Below are 18,323 nucleotides of genomic sequence, written 5' to 3'. Positions count from 1 at the left end.
CTTCTCAAGAGTGGGAATGCTCCTTCCCGAGGGTCCTGCCAATCCAGGCACTAATGGCAAAAGCAAGTACAAAGCAGATATCCTGCCAGTGGGCCCTGGACAGGAGGCTCTATCCAAGGTTTAGATCTAGGAGCTCATCAAAAGCAGCACTATGCGAAAGGCAGCAATGACAGCCTGGACCCCAGGCCCATCTGTGCAGTCGGCATTGAGAGACAGAAAATAAGGAGGGAGACCCAAGGATTCAGGGAAACCCAGGAAAGGGAAGGCAGAGAGGCTGGAGCCAAGAGCCTTGAGGGGTAAAGAGGAAGCCAATCTGGTTTGTCAATTCCACTGAGTCTCTGTGGGAGAGTTCAGCTTCACTTAGAGGCAGAACATTACTGGGTAAGGTACCTTCGGGCACAAGCTCCCTGGGAGCTAACGTGCTACACAAATTCAACCCTGAGCTCCACAAGTGGGCCAGGGGGCAGGCCACACGGTGGAGGTTCTGGTCCCATCAGTGTAATTGACAACAGCAGGCCAAGGAAATGCCTAAGGGGAACCAGCAACTCTTGTCCGACATACATACCTCTCAACTGGCCTGTCAGGGATTTAACACCACACACAAACATTTTTTACTATTTCATGACCTTCTTTTTTTAAAAGCAATGTTACACCCACAAAATACTTTAAAAGTACTTGTCTTCAGGTTCTGGAGATTCAGTACTACACTTAGAGATTTGCTTGCATGGGGCACAATGCCCTAAATGAGCCTCCCTTCAGCCAGTTTCTGGAAGGTTGAGAGGTGTGAGGAATACATTCCAGACAAGCCAGAGTTGAGCAGCCACAAGAGGCACTGCCAGAGGCAGATGGAATCTAACGCAACTACGCATCCTTGCAGGTGATGATGACCGGGTCATGGGGCAGAGAGGAACTGCAGAGACCTGAGGGCCTGAGGGGCTGGCGAATCTCAGGCGCCCTCCCTTCCCAGGGGTGTCCACTGCTAAGTTGATGAAGTGCTTCTCTTCCCTGATCGCATCTCCGGACTTGCTCTGGATTAGAGAAGATGGTTAGTCTTAAGGAGGCAGAAAGGAACTTGACATTGGGACTAAGAGGGAACCAGAAGTGAAGGATAGAAACCTATGGACTGTCTACTTCCCCAAGGCAGCAGAACTAGGGGAAAGGGAAGGATGAAGGAAGATCACTGGACAAGCCAAGCAAGACAGGTAGGAATCTGGCAGGTGGGAGCAGCAAGGCAAAGCAAGTGTAGTTGGCTGGTGGTGCTGCTAGCTACTCCGTTAGAGTTATGCGGACCCTCTGGGTACCAGGTCACACCAGAAGCTGGTGGTCTTTAGGGCCAAGCTAACATGGATCAAGCAGATGAACCCATCATTCAGTCTGCCTACAATCAGGCCTGTCTTGGGAAAAAGAACTCATAGGGATGGACAAGCAGCCTCTGATTGCAGTAATGACAAGGGGCCACAGAAACATGCTTCTAAAGAGCTACACAGCATGCGGTCAGTTCCCCCAAGAGGGGCAGTGGTAGGGGCAGGGGTCACATGGCCAGTTACCCCAGCAGCTTCCTCCAGCGTGGTTTCACAGCCTGAATCAGGGGACAAGAGCTCTAGTTCCATGCATCCTTCCTGGTGGGATGTGGTAGAAAGGTTGTCCTCGAAGTTTCTGGTGCCCAGAGGCACTGTTGAGGAATATGTGACTTTGGGGCTGGCAAAGTCTCCTGGGGGCTGTAGTTGCATGAAGCCCAGGTCTAAAAGCTTATTCCGCTGTTGTTCTACCTGGCCTGTGGAGGCCTCTGGAGACAACTCATTTGGAATGGTCCTTGTTTCACCCTGACTTGCTCGATGAGTTTCAGCTCCATGGGTCTCAAATATCCTAATTTTGTTGGCTACTGAGGTCTTGCTAATATCCTCCAGGGAGCCTTCTTGGCTCCCAGCCTGGAAAGAGGTCATCTCCTTTTGCTTCCCTGAAGAGAACACCAAACCCGGGGGTATGATCTCCTCAGCTTCCTCAGGAATAATTCTGGGCTTTCTACTGGTGATGGGAGGCAGCTTGTGTTCACCTCCATCAGGGGTCACAACCAACGGTACAAGGTCCTTGGGATCAAGGCTCTGGTTGGGAGGATGGGCATGTTTGAGAAATACAGGGGCCTGTTCTCCAAAGGGATCCCTGAACTCTGGAGGCTCCACTGACCTACGAGGGGCTGGGTTTTGAAAATCTTCTGGAACTGCCAGAGCCTTAAATTGATCAGGAGAGGCTGGAAGAGGGGTGATCACCTCCATCTGAAGAAATGCTGAGGCTTCATTGTCCTTTGTCTCAGGTTCTCCTCTTTGGGTGTGAAACAGACCCATCTCTGTTCCAAGTTTGGCTGGTTTATTTGTATTATTAGGAGGAATGGTCAAAAGAAGGGCACAGGCCTCAAGGTGTGGGTGTACAACACCATCTCTGTGAGGTGAGTGGTTCTTCAGTCCTGCAGAGGAACTTTTCTCAGCCTTTCCCATCAAATCTCCATTCACAGGGACCTCTTCCTCGTTGGATCCGCTGGCTTTTGGGTGGGTCATCTCTTCTTTCACTCCCTGCTGGACTTCTTCCCAGTTCTCAGCAAATGTCTGCTCTGGAGAAGGGCTCTTACTGAGCTGCTTGACAAAGACTTTAAGGTCATCCGGTTCTCCATGGCTCTTAGGGGACCTTGTCCCTTCCTCTGAAAAAGCTGTGGGGGCTTCATCCATGTTCCTGCCAGGAGCTGCATCAGAGCCCAGCTGGTCTGAGGAATTCACCAGAGAGCTCTCTGGGAGCTCCTCCAAGAGCTCCAGCCTGGTCTCATTTCCAGGAGGGACATCCAGGTACTCTTCTCTCTCCTCCAGTGGGGGAGGGAGGGCTTGGTCTTCAGAGTCTTTCTCTCCATAGTTTAAGTAGAAGCTCCTTTCTGCAAAGGAGGTATCAGTTTCGTCACTTGAGTCAGCTCTGGCTTCTGCATGGGCTGGGTCCAGCAGAAATGACTGGAGTCCTCCTTTGTCAGAGGCTGGAGATAGGAGGTCCACCTCTGCTGGCCTGGTCCCTGAGGCAGCAAGTCTTCCACAAGTCTGAAATTCCTCTAGTTCCTTTCTCAACTCCATGTGACTTGCCTGCTGACCAGCTGAGACATGGTGGTTCTTGATAGTTGCCTCTTCAGTGCCCACCCTGAGCTGAGAGCCCTCTGGGATCTTTTCTACCAATGCGCAACCTGCGGTCAGGGAAGCCCTGCGCAGGTCTTCTCTGACCCAGGGGCCTTCCTCCCACACAGATTCAAAGTCTTCAGGACTTGCAATCATCCTTCCTCGTTGCTGGGTATTTGTTCTTCTGATTTCCACCATTTCTTCCGTAGCCACTTCAACTTTAAACTTGTCCACTAGAACATCTACCTTGGAGAGTCTACCATCAGCCAGGATATCAGCAAGACCTGCCCCACTTTCTTCCTGCTGCAGCGTGGCCACTTCTAGGAGATTGAGTTCTTCTGGCCTAGTGTACTTTCTTTCTATAAATACCCAATGTTCTGAACCCTGTGTTTCAATTGGAGCAAGAAGAATTAACATGAAATTATCAGGTACCTAAAGAATGGGTCATTTTTTCCCTTTGTAACAAGGGACAGATCTATAGCTGAAATGTGGACTCTAGGATGGCATGTCCCCAGAGGGGAGGGGAGGAAGGCAAAACAATGCCAGTCATCTTCATCAAGGCTACTTTTCCCATCAAGGCACCCTGTGAATTATTTAATGACTCTCCTCAACCATCCTCCCCCACTTGGTAAAATGGGATGGGGTCTTATGCCCTCCTGATATTAACCATGGGGCAACAGAGATCCATAGATGGGCCAGGACCCGCCTAACCATCACACATGTCCCTGAAATCAGAGTCATTTTCCTCTTATAATAATGTAACTGGCACTGTCAGAAGGGAAGGAGCTTATGCCATATGGAATCTTTGAATGTTAGAGCTGAAAGAACTTCTTAAGACATCATTCTGTTCAATCTCATTGTGGAAACGGGGAAACTGAGGCCTGGAAAAGGTCCGTTACTTGCCCAAGGTTACAATTAGTTGATGGCAGAGTCAGAATGTCTGATTTTTGATGCCTGAGACCTGTAATGATTTATCTCACAATTTATGGAATATGGGTTCCAACTGTGATGTAACGTCAAGCTGAGAGAAAGCATTAAGTTCCATAGGCCACAGCCTGACATCTGACTTTTCTACAGAAGCTTCTGGGGAGGAGACAGATTAGTACTGAAGATAGAAGCAGCAGCTCCAGAGGTTAGTGTCAGTTGCCACAATAGCTTAAACAGCTTGAACACTGTGGTGTTCAGTCCAAAAGAAACAATACTAGGCCCATCCTTGAAGAATTCCAACAAAATCCATAGAAAGTGTAGAAAAGGACTGGTCAGAACACATCATGGAAGGAAAAGATCTAAAAGTCCAAGCAGCAAGTCAAAGGTACCAAACAGAGTCTAGTACTGTCAAACCATCTACAAATCTCCCCTGAAGAGCCCTTTGAACAGTGCTTAGGAGAGAGTGAATATACTTTTAGAATACTGAAAAAGCAAGAAGTCTATTGGGTTTTAATCTTTTAACCACAGAACACTTTCTTCATTAAATAATGAAGTCCAATAAGTAATACAAATGTAGAGCTGCCCTGTTGAAGTCAGGGGCCTAGCTACCACAGTGTCCTGAGGGATCTCTCTTCTTTGAAGTGACTGCTCTGATTCAAGACCCTCATGATACAGATGTGGAAAACTAAGGCCTAGAGAAGCTGAGTACATGCCCGAGTGTCAGAGTGAGCTAGAGGCAAATCAGGCCTAGAACCTTAGTCTCTGACTCCTGGTTCTGCAAAGTATGTTCCTTCTACCCTACCATGACCACCTCCATGGTAATGTGTACCAAAAGCTGCTCCTAACAACAAGAAGGGGAAGGTTCATATGACCTGGGACTCCTTTTCAGGCATGTCCCTCCCAGGTTATGACTTGATGAGAGGTCTGTCAATTCCACCCCACATAAGATCTGGAAGATCTTGAAAGATCTGGAGTATTCTGAAGGATCAAGGTCACATAAATTCTCTTTCCCTGACTCCTCCATTCCATTTTAGCAAAACCTCCATGACTGTCATGGAATCAGATCTCAGTAAGAGACTCTTGCCCATGGGGAATAGAGATAAATGGAAGAAGGAGAGTTCAGACAAAGTCTGATTTGGGTTTCTGAGATTTTACTTTAGGTTTTCAAGTCTTCAGGACAATAGTACTTGAACCTGCCCAGAGAGAAGTACTTAGAAAGCCTACAGAAACCAGCTATTTTATCTTCTACTTGGAAAAGTTCCTTTAGCTGCTCCTATTTCAGCTTATACATCAGCCTGGCAAAGATGGTCAAAGTTGGTCAATGAGGCCGCTTCTAGAACATTCCTACCCCAAGTATAACTTGAAAGTAGGTTAGATAAGCAAGAGTGAGTGGTATGAGAGATGGCACAGAACAAAAAGGAAGAGTCTACAGGAAGGAAAAGGGAAGCGTTTACTGATATTTAGCTACAATGTGCCGGGCAACGTGAGGACTTTATTAAATTTAATCCTAAAATGATAACCTGTAGAGAAAGTATTATTATCCTTATTTCAGAAAGGGAAACTGAGGCTCCCAGAGGGGAGGCGACTTGCATAAGATCACAGAGTGAGCAGCTGGGGAAGGAGAAGGGGCTCTGTTTCTAATAAGTGAAAGCAGACATATAGGATCGTGAGAGAAAAAAGACTGAACAAAGAAGAAATATTTCTCTGGCCCCAGGGCACTGGTGGAGCCCTCTGTGGTCCTGGAGATTGGTCTCAAAGTCGTTCTGACCTGATTCACAGGATGGGATAATGTCAGGGTAGCCCCAGATTTTGTCAGCTCTGCGCCATTATTTCCAGTGATCCTTGCTCAGAGCACCCCCTGCTACAGCTGGGGGCATGCAGCCAAAGAGAAGCTATGAAACATGCTGGGAGCAGAAGTAGAGCTGTTCTGTTCCCACGCAGCCAAGACAGAAGAAAACCTCCCGCCAAATGGTTCCGCTCCAGGCAGCTCAGGCCCCACCTGGAACTCTGGGTCACAGTCTGAGGGGTTCCAGAACAAGGAGCCCTCTAGAAACCATGTCTTGGGAGCAGCTGTTGAAGGAACTGAAAGGGCTCAGCTTCGAGAAGAGAAGATTAGGAGGGGGGAATGTTCAAATCTCTGAAGGTCTGTCCTGGGAGGAGGATGCAGAGCATATCTCCAGGTGCCAGACAGCAGGACTAGGCCCACAGGTAGGTGATTCAGAACAGCAGATTTCAACTCAATAGAAAACATGTCAGTTGACGATTGAAGACAGAATGGGCTGCCTTGAAGGACAGTGAGAGCTCCCTCTGTGGAAGAGGCTAGATAGATAATTTATAGAGATGCTGATAAAGGACACCTGTTGGGGGTTCCCGCCCAAGTGTGGGCACCTGTCCTTGGTTCTACAAACATCTCTGTGCTCCAGGGCCTCATTATTTCCCTAACCTTGAGGTGTTGTCAACTACTCCTGTCCAACTTCTCTCAAGAGAGAGTGCTGGTAGTTTTGTTTTTATTTTTGCATTGAGGAAAAATTCACGGCCTAGAACTGTGATTTATGTTTTCCATTTATGTAGCTGACTCATTTCTATTTTACAGTCCAGTACATTTTCAACAGCTACAAAATTCTTTCTCTGGGAACTCAGAAAGGCATATGCCCTCACACATACTCTGCCAACAGAGGAGGGTCAAGTATCAGGGAGAAGAAGGTTCAACCAGATGATCGGCCAGTACCTTCCAATCCTAAAGTCTATGAGGTCCCAGTATAGAGGATATAGCCCTCTGATGCCTAGGCCTGGATTCTGAGTTCTGCATCCATGCAAGGGGCACAGGAAGTATCAAGAACCCTTGACCTACTCCCATTCTAGGCACAGAAGCAAAGTTGTCCTCATTTAGGACATTTGCCTGCCCAACATCTCTACAACCTGAAGGATGCTCACTGGGCAGACCTGGAGATCCTGACAGATCCTAGCCAGGAAGAGTTCAGAGGGAATGAAGGCAGGGGATGGATGGGATGTCATCCCCTAATCAGACACTGCTAGATCTTATTCAAGTTTCTGAGCAGAGACAAGACCTCAGGGAAGACCCCTGATCCCAGAGCTGAGACGTTAGAGTCAGACCAATGTTGCCTGCCTCACCAGGCCTAACAGAGTGGTAATTTCTGTCTTCTCCTTTGCAGCCAGGATTAACACAGGCTTTTCTGTCTTCCCAGGATGATTTCTGTCCTATCCCTTCAGCAAAACAATGGTTGAAGGAGGGGTTGGCCCTTTATGGATCCCTGGGATGGAGATGCTCAGTTGTCACAGCCTAGGGACAACATGGGCTACCCAGTGCTCCCACTTGCATGGCAGAATCTGGTCTGCTCCCCTCACCCCAGAGGAAGGGTATTCTTAAGACTTAGAGGGTGGTTGTGGGTGGGCAGGAGGTCCCAGGAGGGAAGGAGCACAGGAAGGTGAAGACAGACAGTAACCTCAGGAGACGCTGCAAGGCTTTTCTGAGTGAACACTTCCAAGCCTATGGCTGTTCCAGGCTCAGGTACCAAGTCCTGCTGAGAGGTGTCCTGGGTCCTCTGGGACTGCAGGGGAGGCCCAGGGCCAGAGGAAAGGAAAAGAGGGAGGAAGGGAAGGAGACAGAGAGAGAGAGAGAGAGACAGAGGCAGGAAGATAGGGAGAGAGAAAAAGCAGGAGAGAAATACATACACAGAGAGTCTGTAAACAGGCCAGGTTGTTAAATCCCACATCCTTAGGGTTTGTGGATTAGGTCATTTTGCCTTGGGGACAAAATGGAGAGAGACTGCCCTTCTGAGCCACTGAAGAGAGGACCACAGTCAGCTGCCAGCCAGTGCTGTGGCTTTAGGCCCTTTCCTCATCGCCTTGCCCACTCTCATTCAAGAGTATTTGGAGCCATATGATTTGGACTCTGATTCCAAGTCTTCCCTGAGTGACTTTGGTTTTGGCTATGGTTCAGTCCTGCAGTTTAGGTCACAGCCTTTTTAAAAAGCTTTCTTTGAAACTGAAACTCAGGTTCAGCAATTGGGTACAGTTCTTTATAGTCTGGGGTTCCTTATTTTGGTTTAAGTTCCCAATGTGCTCTCCTTGGCCCAGATGGGGCCCAACAATGTGTGGGGAAGCTACTAGGAACTCTGGCTGCCAGATCCCTGCAGGATGTCCCCTACAAAGCCCATATTTGGATCAGGGATGCTAGTCACCATCAGCAATGACCCCATGACTGTCCAGCACTTTCTAGTTTATAAAGTACTTTTACATCCATTATTTCATTCAATCTTACCAATAATCCTATGGAGTAGCAGTCTTGGTCCCCCTAAAGATGGACCAGGCAGTGAGGCTCAGAGAGGCAAAGTCACTCACCTAAGGACTTAGTCCAGTCCTTGTCCATGGCTCCTCCTATCTCCCAAATCTTCAAGGGCCCCTAAATGCCAGTGGGTCATGCAAGCCAGCTCTAAATGGTCCATCACTCCAATGTGAACTCCTGGAACATACTCCTTTTCATCAGTGGACTACACTTCTTGGATGGGGAGAGGGACAGGACAGACTCTGTTTATAAGACCCATCTTTTAGCAGTTCCAGTTATCACCAGCAGGAGGGGCACAACTCCCAACCAGGCAGCTGTGTACCAGAGAGGCACTCCAAGGCTCCAGAACTTCCTTCTCTTCTTTTCTGAAGTCCAATCTTTTCAGTAGCTCCTGCATCCCACCTCACCCACAGCCAGCCCAAGGCCCAGCACACCTCAAGAATGATTAGAGGCACTGCTCTGGCCAAGCCTCCAGGCATGAAGTGGGTGGGGTCTTAACAAGCTTACAGCCCCAGTCTTGGTTGTGTGAGAGGTAATCACAGAGGCCCTTAGTAGATGCAGATTTGTCCCCCCTCCATGGCACTAGCCATACAGGATACCAATACTCCCCAAAGCATCCCCAATTTTGTTAATCACCAGCCAGGAAGCTACCAGAGTAGCTCTCTCTGAGCTGACATCTCTCACTGGGCAAAGCCCTCTGTTATCTGGCATGGCCAGGCTGGGAAGTGCTGATTCAATCAAACGTTCTGCTTATTAGATCATGGATGTATCACCAATTTTCAAAGTACTAGAGGGGGACACACACACAGTTGACTCTACAATTGGTCTTCACACGATTTGGTCTTGCTACTAGGCGGCTGTGACTTAATGACTGACTGGCAAATATAATGTCCTGGGACACAAGAAAAGCAGGCCTGGCCCCTCTTCTAGAAGTCCCATCCCCTCTCTGGGCCTGGGTAGAATGACAACCTTGAACCAACACTCTAAGGGTCCTTCCAGTGTTAAAAAATATTCTGATTTGAAGGTAACCCTTGTGAAAGAGGCCAGGACTCTCAAAATGAAATAGAAAGTAACCATATTAAGCATTGATCACATGCCAGGAACTCTGCTGGTCCCTCTTCATGCTGTATCTTATTTGATCCTCACAGCATCCCTATGAAGAAGGTACTTTTATTATTTCCATTTGATGGAAGCTCCCAGAGGTTAAGTAACAAGTCCTGAGTCCTTAGCCAGCAGGCCAAGGAACTAGAATTCAAACCCAGGCAGGGTAAGCCTAGACAACAACTCAGGTTTGAGATCAGTAAGCAGAAATTCTAAAGGAAAAAAAAAAAAAAAAAAGCCTAAGTAGAAACTCGGGTAAATATTGACAAGATTTAGCAAGCACTAAAAAAATAGCTTGAGATTATAAATAAAAGAATCCTCAATTATAAATACAAGAATTCTCAAAAATCTTATTTTTCTTTTTTCAACTGAGAAAAATTCCTATGCTTTCTACACTAAAAGATGGGTCATGTGGGATCCTTTTCTGAAGCATCAGGAACAGACCTGATATTTGTGGAGGATTTGTTTTCCTCTAGTCAGCTCTGAGGATCCTTCTAGGAGGGTAAAAACCCACTACTGCTGAGTTGATTCCAATTCACCGTGACCCTATAGGACAGAGTAGAGCTGCCCCACTGAGTTTCCAAGGCTATAATCTTTATGGAAGTAGACTGCCACGTCTTCCTCCCACAGGGCAGCTGGTGGGTTCATACCAACATTTCAGTTAGCAGCTGAGCATCTAAAACACTGCACCACCAGGGGTCCTTTCCAGCAGGGTATGTACCCCCAATAGCATGACAGAGTCTGGTTACTGAACAGAACTACAGGGGCTCTCAAAGTTTAGTATGCATAAGGAATGCCTGGGACACTTGTTTAAAATGCTGGTTCCAGGGCTGTACCTCTAAATATGCTGATTCAGTAGATCTGATGTGGGGCCCAGGAATCTGCATTTCTAATAAGCACCTGTTCCCCGTGTTCTGTGGCTGATGGAAGGGGAGTATGCCAAGCCACTCCAAGTCTTTTCAGTTTTTCATGCTTCAAGGTGGTCCTTGGGGTCCAGGATTACAAGATTTAGGGAATTTGTCATATTTAGCCTAAGCTGTCACCCTACCCCAACCAACCCATCATGCAGCAATGGGTGGGTTGGGGGCACATATAAGTATGCAGGCTGAGTATAAGTCAGTACATAGCAACAACTTTCCCAATAACTCGTTCCCCCCAGCCCCTACTGAGGGGTTTAGGGTGAGACTTACCTCGTTGGCTTTCTCAGGAGTTCCCTTGGGGGAGGGAGAGGCGGGCGAGGAGGGCAGCCTGCGCTCCCGCTCCCAGTCTCGATCCCGGTGGATTAGTTTGCTGTTGGGCTCCTTTAGGGTCCTCTTGAGCTCATTGATGCTGGCCTGGTGCTTCAGCAAGACGTCCTCTGGCTTGTCTAAGAACTGGGGATGGATGGAGAGGGCAGCCAATGTCAGAGGAACAGCTCTGCTCAGGGGATGCAGGGGATGGTGACAGTGGTAACAGCTGCCATCACTGCCCTTACATCAGCGATGTGATTCCCACCCATGACCCCTGACCCTGACAACAGCCCCGTAAGCCAGGTAGAGCAGGTGCACATACCAAGGCACACAGCACTCAAGATTAAAAAGAAGAGACTTCTAGTCAGGCAGCCACTTTCTCTTCTACCCTGGTCTTTGAACACTCAACTCAAGCCACATCCCACAGGTCTGGGTGAATTACCTTTGGTGTTGTGATTCCAGACTTAGTCAGGGACGGAGCTCACTTCTATGCCTCTGATTTCCCTCTGTTACAAACCAAGGCGCAGAGAAGGCAGCCATCTGTGGGAGTGAGGACTCACCAGCCCTGTTCACTGGGCTGTTCTGGCTCCCTCCCTGGCCTCCTGGATCCTGGTCCCTACCTTCTGGCCTAGATTTGGATCCCTGTGCTTAGCCAAGTTCCCAGTCTGGTCCTCTCCTAACCCAACACATGCAATTGCTCAGGTCCTGTGGAGACTTGGAGTGAAGATATTCCTCATCCCAGTCATCTAGGGGCATCCATAAAAATGGCTCCTGTGCCCACACCAAGGAACAAAGATCAGGAAAGAATTGCATTCTGCCTTTCTGCTGTGAGCCCTCCCTGCTCCAACCACCTAGGATTTTCTAGAGACTTTCTATTGACTCCTCAGCAGCAGAGAGGGTGAGGTATGACCTGAGAGACAGAAAACCTAGGATTCTGGGGAACAGCCAGGAAAATTGGCAAAAGTAGAGACCAAGAAGAATAAAAGTCCTGAGGCTAAGATCAAGAACTGAGCCAGGTAGAGCTGGAGTCATAGGTGTGTTCCCCAGTAAATCACAAATCTGAGTTCAAGCCTATAGCACATGACAGAGTGATCTGTCCTGTGAGCACCAGCCTTTGTGCAAGAGCCAGAAGACATGCCAAAGATTCTCTGTCTATTTCTGGGGACAGAGCAGGTGGGCTGGCAACCCAGGGATCTATACCTGCAAGGCTGCTTGAGGAATCATGTCAACTCAATTTAGGAAATAAGAAATATTCAAGAAATAAGACAATTACAGCTTATTAAAGTCAGATCCGGTGATTCTAGAAGAACCACCCGGAAAGTAAGGTTACCCTCAGACAAGGCTAGAATCTTTCCTTGGGCTCATCTCTGGTATCTAAGGATTCACTATGGGTGACCCCCAAGCTACCTCAGGGAGGAAGCCAATCACACTGAGGCTTCTGCTTTCCTTCTAAACATGTGTCTGTACCTTCAGCATTCTTTTCTGAGCTAAGCTGCTTTCAGGACAATGCCTGTCTGGAAAGTTCAATCTAATGGAATTGGTATGACGGGGTGGGTTTGAGCTGTAACGGATACTGAGTCTCAACCTAAGATGTAGCTTGCGATCTCCACCCTGAGCCTGCTGTGCTAGCTCTGTGAACACACAGTGCTCTTGAAGACTGGAGGGAAAAGTGGAATCCTTTATGGACCTTGGGGAAACCTAGTCTGAATGCCTGGCTGTACAGATGGAGGCCTAGTACCGGAGGGGACTTGTCCAAGGCCCTCAAAGAGTCTGTAGCAGAACTGGGGTTAAAACCCAGATCACGTGACCCCAGGTCAGGCCCCTCCCTTGTGCCCCTGCCTCTGCCCCTTTTCCTACGTAGCCCAACAAAACACATTTCTCTGTAGTTCGGTGCAAATTAAGAGGTGGAGGCTGTGAGAAAGGTGTGGACAAGTGGTTAACACAGAGGAGTAAGCTGAGGAAAGCAAGAAATGGAAAGAGGAAGAGGAAAAGATTTTCCTTGACAGTCAGTGCTGGAGCAGCAGTAGGCCCCAGCCCCAAGGAGGCGGAACTGGAGTCTGAGAAGGTGCACATGTGCTCAGAAGGTGCCCCCTTCCCACCTCAGCCCCACTCCCACAAAGAGAAGCTTGAGGCAAGGACATGGTACACAGAAAAGATGGAGGGCACAATCAAACAGTACTGTCAGGAAGGAGATGAGTCTAAGGAACGGTTTGTGGTAGGGGAATGGGGGAAATGAGTTAAATGAAAGCATGGCATGGCCTGGAAGAGCTGGCGCACATAGGTGGGATGGTCAGCAAGTGAGAAGCAAGCAGGGAGTACCAGGTGGTCTGGACAGACAGAGTGCAAAGCTGGGTATGACTTAGAAGGCAGGGAGAGACGGTGGGTTGGGTGGTGGAGTCTGAGCAGGGAGTAGGAGAGATGAGCTTGACAAGGGAGGTAGGAGCGGGATGGTGGGGGGCATGGAGATGAAGCTGACAATGGGACGTGAGATGGTGCAGGGGAGATGAGTGTGGGATGGTGACAAATGAGACAAGGATGTGGATGGCTGGGTAGGTAGGGACAGGTCCCATGCAGTACCTCCTGCTTGTGTCTCGGCGTGGTTTCCTGCTCCGGCTAGCGGGATGTGGTAGGAGGGAAAGGAACCAGCAGGGTCAGTAGAGCAAATGGATTAGAGATCCCACGAATGGTCTGGTCCAAAAAAGAGCCCGGAGAACTCCCACCCAAGCAACAGAGGCCAGAGAAGCTGGCTGAGCCATCAGCAGGGCAGTGAGGCAGTCAGAAGACGGTGTAGGCCATGAAGCAGGGAGCTGGGCCCAGGAAGGCAAAGGAGGGGCTGAGGGACTAGATGCCAAATGAGGAGAGTTGGGACCCAAGTATGTCCAGGTATGCATGTTTCTTACTGTCAGCATGCATGTGTATTCATGAGCTGTGGGAAAAAATTGCTTAACCACTTCACCAAGAGGAAGGCATCCCTGGCCTATGTGTGCATATGCCTCTGTGCATATGCTGTTTGTATGTCTATGTGCATAAACCTTAAAGTGAGAAAGTACATATGTCTGAGTAAATGCATGTGAATCTGAGGTTGCTCATGCCTGCCTGAGAGTGTAGACATGTATATTGGGAGTGGGGGTGTGTATGTACGTATGTGGAGAGTTGGGGTGGGACAGCAGGATGGGGATACACTTGTCCCTCACACTTGTAAGGGACTGCAGTGACACCTGACTAGGTCATCATCTGGGAAAGAATCTAGATCCAGATCACAGTTAAAGTGACAAATAAGGAGTGAGGAAGAGGGAACCTGAGTCCTCCAGGGGACAGGGCTCCCCTCTAGGGAAAGCAGGGCAAAGAGTATAGAAGGGGGCTGGGTAGGTAGCATGCCTACCACCTCCACACCCACCCCAGGCTGTCCAGGTATTGAGCATGGCCCAAGGGTGCTCTGCCATAGCTGGGGCACCTGAAGGCCAAGGCCAAAGTTAAACCTAGGCTCAGCCTCCGGACCCCTAGGTCAAAGGGGAAGAGAAAGCCAGGCTCCTACCTTTAGTTCCTTGATCTTGGTGGGCGTCCTGACCTCTCCTTCATCGGCCTCTGACCGCCGCCCACCAGACTCACCATCCTCCTCCCTCTTGTCACCTTCAGGTCCTGTGTCATGGTTCTCACTGACGGAGGCTGGGCGGGAAAATTCTGCTGAAGTGGGCGGAGATGGCCAGGAGGCCACGTGAGACCTCTTCCAGGGGCATCATTAAGGAGCCAGCCCAGCTACCCACCCCAACCATGTCTGGGATGGAGCAGACTCTTAAGCCCCCAACCCACTGTCAGATACAAGTCTGTGTGTGGCCAGAGGAGTAAAGCAGCCTTCCCAGGACATGCAGTCAGTGAGTAGTGGACTTAACTCCCAGGCCAGGGTCCTGTCTGGATTTCTAAAGCACTAGAGCCTAAGTTCAAATCTCAAATCCACCTCTTCTTGGCTACGTGACCTTGAGTGAGTTACACAATCTCTCTGGGCCTCAGTTTCCTCATCTATAAATAGCACTTACTTCAGAAAGCTGAGGTGAGGAACCAATAAACCAATGTGTGTAAATATTCAGAAGACTGGTTGGCACAGAGTGAGCCTTTAGTCAACGTTGGCTCACAAATGTTGCTATTTTTGTTGCTGTGGCTGTATACTACCCGGCCATTATTTAGCAATATACAGGTTTCGTGAGATTGGCTTTCACTAAAAGCCAAAGTCCTGAGGTTTGATTTATCTTGTTTATAAATTAGAATGATACAAGGGGATCCCTGCAAAAATATCTTGCTCACTCATGGCATCCTAAAATACTTTTCTGAATGGGAAAGAAAGGGGGGGAACTGTAGACTCATACCAAGCACTGGAGCAAAGGACTATACCCACAGAATGTGTCTCAATAGAAAAAATAGCTAGAAAACACTGAATTAAAAGGACGAGAGCACAGATTATCCTTAAGGTTGGCCCACTTCTAAAAAAAGAGAATAATTATCCTTTCTATTCATATATGATCCTTTCTATTCATATATAGGAGGAGCTCTGGTAGCATAGTGCCTAAGGTACTTGACTGCTAACCAGAAGTCTGGTGGTTCAAACCCACCAGCCACTCCTTGGCAGGAAGGCTGGGCAATCTACTGCTGTAGTGATATCGCCTCAGAAAACCAAGGAGGGGTCGCTATGAGTGGGTCTGACTTGACAGCACATAACAACAACAACACTGATATATATTTACATTTCAAAGTAGCCATTTATCATATGATTTGATTCATATACTACCACTCTGTGTTGATGGCTAAAATGAGAATTACTAGCCCTACTCAGGGCTATTCTGTATTCTGTATGTGCTTCTTCTATTGCATGAAGCACAATAAATGTTCACATATCTACTATTCTATAAGTTCCTCAGTGGAAATGGCCTGTGGTGCAATGAATTGCTTTTATTTATATGGCCTTTCTCACTATGGTCTTTTAATTCCCACCCAACAACTGGTTGGGACTATGCCAATTAGGTACTTGTAGCCCACAAAGGGGATTAGATAGCTTGCCAATAAGCAAAAAAAAAAAAAGGGGGGGGGCATGGCACCCTTGTGGAGGCGAGGTTATGCAAAATAAGATGTATGGAACCCCAGTGAGGGGATTAGTCAGTTTTGCCATGCCACCAGGTTTAAAATGAGTCATCCCAGAGGCAGAAAGGGTGGACCATTACCAGTAAGAAGTGGGAGCAAAGTGCATCCTTTGGACTTGGGGTCCCTGCACTGAGGAACCTCCTAGACCCAGAAAACAGAGACAGAGCTGCAACACGAGACAGGGCAAGATGGCTAGAAGCAGTAGTAGAGAAAGAGCATCAGCAGAACCAGAAGATGGAAAGAAGACAGCGCAGTGGGCTTCCCAGCCCACAGAGTAAGGCAGTTATATACGGAGCGAGACAACTGAGTGCCGTCAGGAAGGAGGCTTGCTCATGGAGTGGGGTGCCTCTAGGCACTTGTCGGCAAAGACAGGCTTGCTGACTCATGGAGCGAGAGAGCTGAGTGCCTTTGGACTGAGGTTTACTTGCAGAGTCAGGGACCCCTGGGCACTTACTGGCATAGCTAAAGAGCTTTGCAGCACTTGCATGAGCAGGGCAGAGGCCAGGCTGAAGGGCCCAAGAGGCCCAAGGTCCAGGGAGAGGCCTGCCTGTGGGCAGGGCTGAAAAGAGGCTGTCCTAATCGAAGAACAGTACCCTGAGTCTTTCCTGTTACTTCCCTAATGAATTCCATAACTGTGATTATGGTCTGTGAGTTTTGTGTGGCCATTGCAATGAAATTAATAAACCCAGTAGAGGAGTAGGGATTGCCTAGGAGGGATGGCTGGCGTCAGAACTGGTAAAAAGGTTGGAAGGTGGAGGTATTTCTGACCTCTGCCTCAAAGGAATCAGCCTTAGGCTGTTGATCTTGTCTCTTCTTCCCCTTTGTGAAGTCAAAGGAGGTCGGATGCCTCCACCATGCTATTTTTACAGGGCCATGCTCACTCTAAATACTCAGCACCTAGCACAGAGTCTGATACATGTTTGTTCAGTTGAACTAACACACCCAGAGGCCTGCCCCAATGTGTTCTGGGAGTGTCCACTGTTTCCTCACTCAAGTCCCCACCTCCCATCCTTTCAGCCATATTCTTCAAACCTAAAAGCAATAGTGGTGGGTACAGTTTATTGAGGGCTTACAATGTGCTAGGAACTATTTTGGATATAGATGTTATCTCATTTTGTTCTTCCCATAACACAGAAATGTAAGTATTATTTATTTTATAGACAAGAAAATAGGTTCAAGGAAGTTAGTAAGTTGTTCAAGGTCACCCATCAATTCATTGAGATACTTACTGACTGTTTCTTGTGTCCACAGAGCAGCTGGCAAGTGTCAAGGCTGAGATTTCAACTCAGATCTACCTAACTCTGAATCTCCCCATTGCCCTGAATTTCCTACAAACTCTAGTTTGCATATCCTGGTGAGTTCCATGCCCAGAGGAGTGCAATTTAGTAGGTCTAGGGTAAGGCTAAGGAGCCCTAGTAATGCAGTAGTTAAAGTGCTTGGCTGCTAACCTGAAGTTCTTCAGTCCAAACTCACCACCTTCTTCATGGGAGAAAGATGTGGCAGTCTGCTTCTATAAAGATTTACAGCCTTGGAAACCCTATGGGGCAGTTCTACTTTGTCTTATTGGGTTGCTACAAGTCAACTTGACGGCAATGGATTTTTTGTTTTGTTTCTAGGGTGAGACCTGGGAAGCATCATGTTTAACACTCTGATGCAGGCAGTCTGTGGACCACACTTTGAGAAGCTCTGGTCTACTTGATACAGGACAATGTGGGGCCAGTTGTCATTGACATTAAGGGCATCGTCAGTCCAACAGAAACAGGGGCTGTGGAGAGCTCCATGTGGCTAGATGTCAGTCAGCCCAGAGCCAATGTGACCAGAAGAATAACCAGGAAGAAGGCCTCTCAGCCTCCAATCAGATAAGGTGTTGCTGGCTCCACTGCTATCACAATGAACCATTCTCCAGGTGGGATGACAATCTGGGAATTGCTTAGCTCCTTGGGAAGGAAGCCCAGGAGACCATATGGCTGAACCTGGAACCACAATAGGTCAACACTCAGGAACCGGTAAGTACAGAGAATGCCCTGAATGGCAGTGCGATCCTGAGTGGGAGTGATGCTGTAACTAGGGCTTAAACTACTAAGAACTACCTAGATGAGACAGTGCTCTCTGGCTGCCATGTTCAGTGCAAATAAACCTGTGATACTTTCACTGCTCATCATTCTTCAGACTGGAGTATGGGCTCCCCATTCCTTTCTAAACACCATTCTTGTTTTCCCACTTCTAATTTGGGGCATACCTCCATCAAGGCTGCGAGACATGGTGTACCGTTTGCTGGAAGAACGCTCAAAGAAGGGTGCAGGCCGGTCAATGAGGGCGCTGGCCTGCCGGGTCTGTGCCTGGGTCCTCCCACTATACCGGAACTTGGAGCCCATCACCAGGAAGCCTTTAGGTGGGGGTTCAGGGGACACGAGCCTGTATTGGAGAGATGGAGGTGAGCGGAGAGGATCAGATCTGCACTGCTAGGTCCAAGGCTAGACTACA

General features: G+C 48.4%; 1 protein-coding gene across 1 annotated transcript in view; it reads right to left on the bottom strand.

Annotated features, from left to right (window-relative positions):
* Positions 1 to 18,323, bottom strand: part of EPB41L1 (erythrocyte membrane protein band 4.1 like 1) — a 52,200-nt gene that overhangs the window by 15,426 nt on the left and 18,451 nt on the right. The window contains exons 10-13 of the mRNA XM_042783605.1: positions 18,079 to 18,254; positions 14,245 to 14,393; positions 13,287 to 13,322; positions 10,671 to 10,853 (exon numbers count right to left, since the gene is read on the bottom strand). Of these exons, the coding sequence (XP_042639539.1) occupies positions 10,671 to 10,853; positions 13,287 to 13,322; positions 14,245 to 14,393; positions 18,079 to 18,254 (544 nt within the window). The remainder of the gene's footprint in view (positions 1 to 10,670; positions 10,854 to 13,286; positions 13,323 to 14,244; positions 14,394 to 18,078; positions 18,255 to 18,323) is intronic.

The sequence above is a fragment of the Orycteropus afer genome, unplaced genomic scaffold (genome assembly GCF_000298275.1).
Source record: "Orycteropus afer afer isolate SDZICR_OR568_19922 unplaced genomic scaffold, OryAfe1.0 scaffold00020, whole genome shotgun sequence".
NCBI lineage: Eukaryota > Metazoa > Chordata > Mammalia > Tubulidentata > Orycteropodidae > Orycteropus > Orycteropus afer.
The sequence above is the reverse complement of the archived record's forward strand: the minus strand, read 5'-3'. Positions and strand labels throughout refer to the sequence as shown.